The 5,000-nt window shown below is 34.9% G+C and overlaps 1 protein-coding gene across 1 annotated transcript in view; it reads left to right on the top strand.

The window, feature by feature from the left end:
• The first annotated feature begins 4,266 nt into the window (after nucleotides 1-4,266).
• Nucleotides 4,267-5,000, top strand: part of LOC144971291 (uncharacterized) — a 27,781-nt gene continuing 27,047 nt past the window's right edge. Inside the window, exon 1 of the mRNA XM_078911908.1 lies at nucleotides 4,267-4,481. Within this exon, the coding sequence (XP_078768034.1) occupies nucleotides 4,348-4,481 (134 nt within the window). The 5' untranslated portion in view covers nucleotides 4,267-4,347. The remainder of the gene's footprint in view (nucleotides 4,482-5,000) is intronic.

Raw genomic sequence — 5,000 nt, 5'->3', positions numbered from 1 at the left:
TTGCCTAAATATGTCGCAAGCTCCGCAAAATCATTAAAAACACAAAACAATGTGGAATGTTAAAGACTAAATGGTCTGAAATTTAGTGAGTAGAATCTATTAAACTTTCACAGCGTGCAATGACATTTGTGTTTAGACCTTTTGATATGAATGGTTTTATCCTATTTTATTTTACTTCCTGCTTTTTCTTTAAAAGAATGATTAAGTATATTTTTTAAAATGGCAAATAATTTTTTCTCAAATTGTTTTATCTTTTAATTCTGTTTTCATTTTAATTATTTTTCTTTTTTAATTTTAAATTATTTTTTTTTTCATTTTTAAGAACTAGAATACTGATTTTTACTTTCGATTTTTGAGATTTTATATTATTAACCTGCAACTGTTACTAACGCACCTTGAAAGTTTAGTCTATTCCAAATAAATTCAATAAAAAAATAGAAATTTCTTAAACGGTTCATTGTTCTTTTTTATTTCTTCACATTGATCGATGAGAATAAAATATTGATACATTTTAGTTAATCTCTTTGGGCAGTGTAAACAGTTGAAAAAAAAATAAAATAAAAGAATTCTGATGAATCATTAATTATTCCGGTTTGTGAGCCAAGTCGGAACACACTTAAATCGCTCTTTATCCCTCCTGCTTTCCCCGACCCCGCTATATCCGAACCTCTCATTTCGCCAACTTAACCATAATAAAGAAGTGTGGGTCAGAAAAAAAAAAAAAAAACCTCGACTGCACCCGGGATCGATCTCAGTCCACTTACATGGGAAGCTAGTGCTCTACCAACTGAGCTATGGGGACCCCCATCGAAAACAGACGCTATCATTTTTAACAAATGGTTTGTGTGTCAACCTAGCAAGTATGACAATGAGGTGGGGGTAATTGCATTATTGCATTGAATCGATACCAGTTAGTGATTCCTCTCATTATTTTGAATGCAGTTAATTTCTTATAGTTTATATCAACCATCTTTCGCACTTAACATTGGGAAAGAATTCAAATATAAGTGAGCGAGATATGATATTTAATGCAGAAAATATCTCTCTGTGGCCAATAAAAGCTTCGTGGAGTTCTCTTACGAAGCCGAAAAATGTATTGTCTATTTAAGACAACATAAATTGAGTTCAAATCTTATTCAACACTCGAATCATAAATTTTGAGTTGATCAAGTTATCATCACGATCGTTTATATGTATCATCATCATCTAGTCAGCTTATCCTGCGTAGGACGTTGCTTCCCGAACTTTCTTGCGAAACAGATTACGGTTTTCCGCCAGTCTACTTGCTTGAGTTGTTGTCATTCCCAGCCATTCACATATATCTTGTTCCCAGCTTCTTGTTGGTCTACATCTTCCTCTCTTGCCGTCTACCCTTGTCTGCAGAATGTGCTTTTCTAATGATTCGTGGCGAGTCGTGTGGCCAAAATAGTTTAGTTTCAATTTCTTTACAGTTTGAAGAAGAATTGGTGATTTTATTTCGATCCTTCTCAGGACTTCTTTGTTTGTATGTATATATATATACTGGGTGGGGTTCCTGACCTCCTAAAGCGGGCAGGGGGGGGGGGGGGGGGGGGGGGGGGGAGGGGTACATACTGTGTCTTCTATCCCCTTATATCTGTTTTCCAAAATTCTTTCTGTTTTGTCTTGGAATGAGATTACCTGGTTTTGTCCTGGATCTGGCCGGAGTCCTGGCTGGGAGGGAAACAGTCAAATGCATAGTTATTGTTTTGAGAGATGATATTTTTTTCCCTTGTAAATCATCTCTCTGTTATGTATTATTATATTTGTTATTTTGAATTTATAATGTAAGCATTTGAGTGTGTTCCTCTTTGTGGGGACCGTGCTTGTGTCCAGATTAGACTTATTGGTGATCTCAAACTAAGTATATTGATGGTATGCTATTGGAATCTAAATCTGATCCCTATTTGTTCCCAGTCCCCCTTTGTCTTACTTTTTCTTGGATGCTTTAATTGTAATTCTCGAACTTTTTACTATCCCATTTTCTTCCTTTTTACTGGCGCTGATATAACCTAAATGTGTTGCAAGCGCCGTAAAACCCTTAAAAACAAAACAATATATATATTATATATATATATATATATATATATATATATATATATATATATATATATATATATATATAATATATATATATATATATATATATATATATATATATATATATATATATATATAAGAGAGAGAGAGAGAGAGAGAGATAGATAGATAGAGAGAGAGTGAGAGAGATAGAGAGAGAGAGAGAGAGGGAGAGAGAGAGAGAGAGAGAGAGAGAGAGAGAGAGAGAGAGAGAGAGAGAGAGAGAGAGAACTTCTGGGTAGGTTTCTGGACCTCCCATAGTGGGCAGGGAGGCACTTATAGAGGTATAGCTGTTTTCCAATTTGCCTTCTGTCTTTGTGTTACTTGGTTTTGCTCTGGCCCTGGCCGTATACCCTGCCTGAGAGGGAAACAGTCAAATGTATAGTTGTTTTGGGAGATTATATTTTTTTTCCTTGTAAATCATCTCTCTGTTATGTACTGTATTATATTTTGCTTTACATATATCGGATTTGTAAAAATTTGAGTGTATTCTTCTTAATGGGTACCGTTTAGATGATCTCAAACTAAGTACTTTGATAGTGTGCTCTTGGAATCTACACCTGTTTCCTATTTGAACCATATCCCTTTGTCTTACCTTTTTTTTTTTGGGGGGGGGGGGGGGTGCTTTAATTGTAATTCTGGAACGTTTTACTATCCCATTTTCTTCCTTTTTTACTGGCGCTGATATGATCTAAATGTGTCGCAGACGGCGTTAAACCCTTAAAATCAAAACCCAAGCCCCCCCACCCCCAAAAAAAAAAAGAGAAGAAAAGAAAAAGAAAGAAACAAACAAACAAACAAAAAAAAAAAAAAAAAAAGCAACCAAAAAATAATAATAAAAATAAAACAAAAACAAAGAGTCAACTTCTTTGGTGCTGGGAAATAGACACCAAATGGAAGGGAATATAACCACGCCTCTCGGTCAGTCGGTATAATGGAAACAATGGCAGTGATAAGTAAACATAGCGAACAACAACAGGTTTTTACTTCGATGGTATCTATGTGTCTAAGTAAAATACCTACTGCTTGATCAATAGAATCAACACAGAAAATTATGTGTAAACTTAAATTTTTAAAATAAGATTGAGAAAATCATGTGATAAATAGTCACCCATTTGGTGGTATAAAAACAATAACAGTATCAGTATCTCTCCAAGACTGTCCAGTACTATTTAAATGATATCTATTGTTACACTATTTTAAACAACCCAAAATTATTTGCTAAGCTACGCCACTGAATGTAGCTTTGTTGTGAATATTTTCAACACGAAGAAGATGATCAACACATCATGACTGTAAACATTTTAAAGTTTGAGTTATATTTTATTGTAAGCGATGAAAAGATCAAAGGAATTCGGCATTGTAAGAAAACTGTTTGGTCTATCACAAGTCGTAATGTCATTTAAAATATAAGCCCGCATGCAAAAAATGACGGGACCACATTTCATAACTTTGAGGAATTTGCGATATTCCGTGCACACGGGATTTGGAACGGACTATAGTTATTCAGAGGTCAGTATTTTTAAAAAATGTATTTTATTTTATTAAAAAAAATAAAGAAATGAATTTCCTTTCATTCATTCCATAGGGAAAATTTGTCATTAGGGTCTATTCCAAGGGAAGACTGGAATAACTCAGGCGTCAGCCGCAGTGCAGCGCCGCAAACTGAGCAAGGGGAGGTAACTTGCTCAAGGCCACCACAGCACAGCGGGTATTCGAACTCAGTAATGTTCAACTACGAAGCAAAGACTGCACTGCTGAGCCACGCTGCAGCATTCTAAAAGTAATGTTAATTCTGCCAAGCTCAGCTCAGTTCATTGATTGTAAATGTTCTAGGTACTGCACTAGTACGTTGATCTGGTATTAGGCTGTCGGAATGAACTTGATAAAGAAAACTTAATTTAGATTCAGAGTCATTAATTTCAGAATGAGAAAAGCAAAGGTTTTAGAAGTTTGAAATAAAACCAGAACAAACTTACCTCATTGAAAGCATTTATTTTGACTCAAAGTAGCTCAAAATTCAATTTCAAGCATCAAAGCCAGCTTAATACCGTACCGTTTTCAGGTCATTAAATAAGAAAACGAACCATTTGCAACAAGAAAATAATACGAATTATTTGCAGTACCATCGTTGTGCTAAAGGATTTTTAAAACCGGGGTAACCTCCCTTAACAATATTATTATTCAACTATCAAACAACTTTCGGTTCTCGAACAATAAAAGCTATTGCTTTATTTTTACTATTTAAGTATGGATGTAGCTCTATTTCTCTTCAGTTTAGCTTGTATTTTTATTTCCTCTCCATTTCTGTATTGCTACTCAATACCCGAGGAATACATAGAATCAAAAGCAGCAGGAAAACATTCAAACGTGTTGATGCGGAGGTAAGCCAAGCCACAGTCGTGAAGTTACAACAGTAACAGTTACTGACATTTGACATAGTCATGTCACATATCTAGTCTTACTCATAGTCATACAGTCAGTTCAGTTACTGAGTTTGAGTTTGATATTTTTTCAAAAATAAAAATGAATTTGGCCTTTAAAAACCAGTTAATATGAATGATATCTTACTTTTAGATCTAGGAAAAGTTCCAAAGTCAAAGTTATGATGATTTGCTGTGACTGTGACTGTGAGATTATTCTCAGACTCAGACATGTCTGAGAATAAGAAAAATGATTATTGGCCACACTGTCTGGCAATAACTTGCTATAACGATGGACGGTTATTCACAGACACTTTTTTGAAACTCCACATTCCAGCTGGAAATTTTCGAATGAACATAGAAATAAGTAAGTTAAGTTAGGTACTTTGGTAAACGTCCATTTGGCCCTCCAGCAGGGAGCCGATAAATGGCCTAGTGGCTGTGACCCGATTTTTTTTACTTTTGAGTGATGGGTCTCAG

Source organism: Berghia stephanieae, chromosome 4 (genome assembly GCF_034508935.2).
Source record: "Berghia stephanieae isolate SIO BIC M18660-M18661 chromosome 4, UCSD_Bste_1.3, whole genome shotgun sequence".
NCBI lineage: Eukaryota > Metazoa > Mollusca > Gastropoda > Nudibranchia > Aeolidiidae > Berghia > Berghia stephanieae.
The sequence above is the reverse complement of the archived record's forward strand: the minus strand, read 5'-3'. Positions and strand labels throughout refer to the sequence as shown.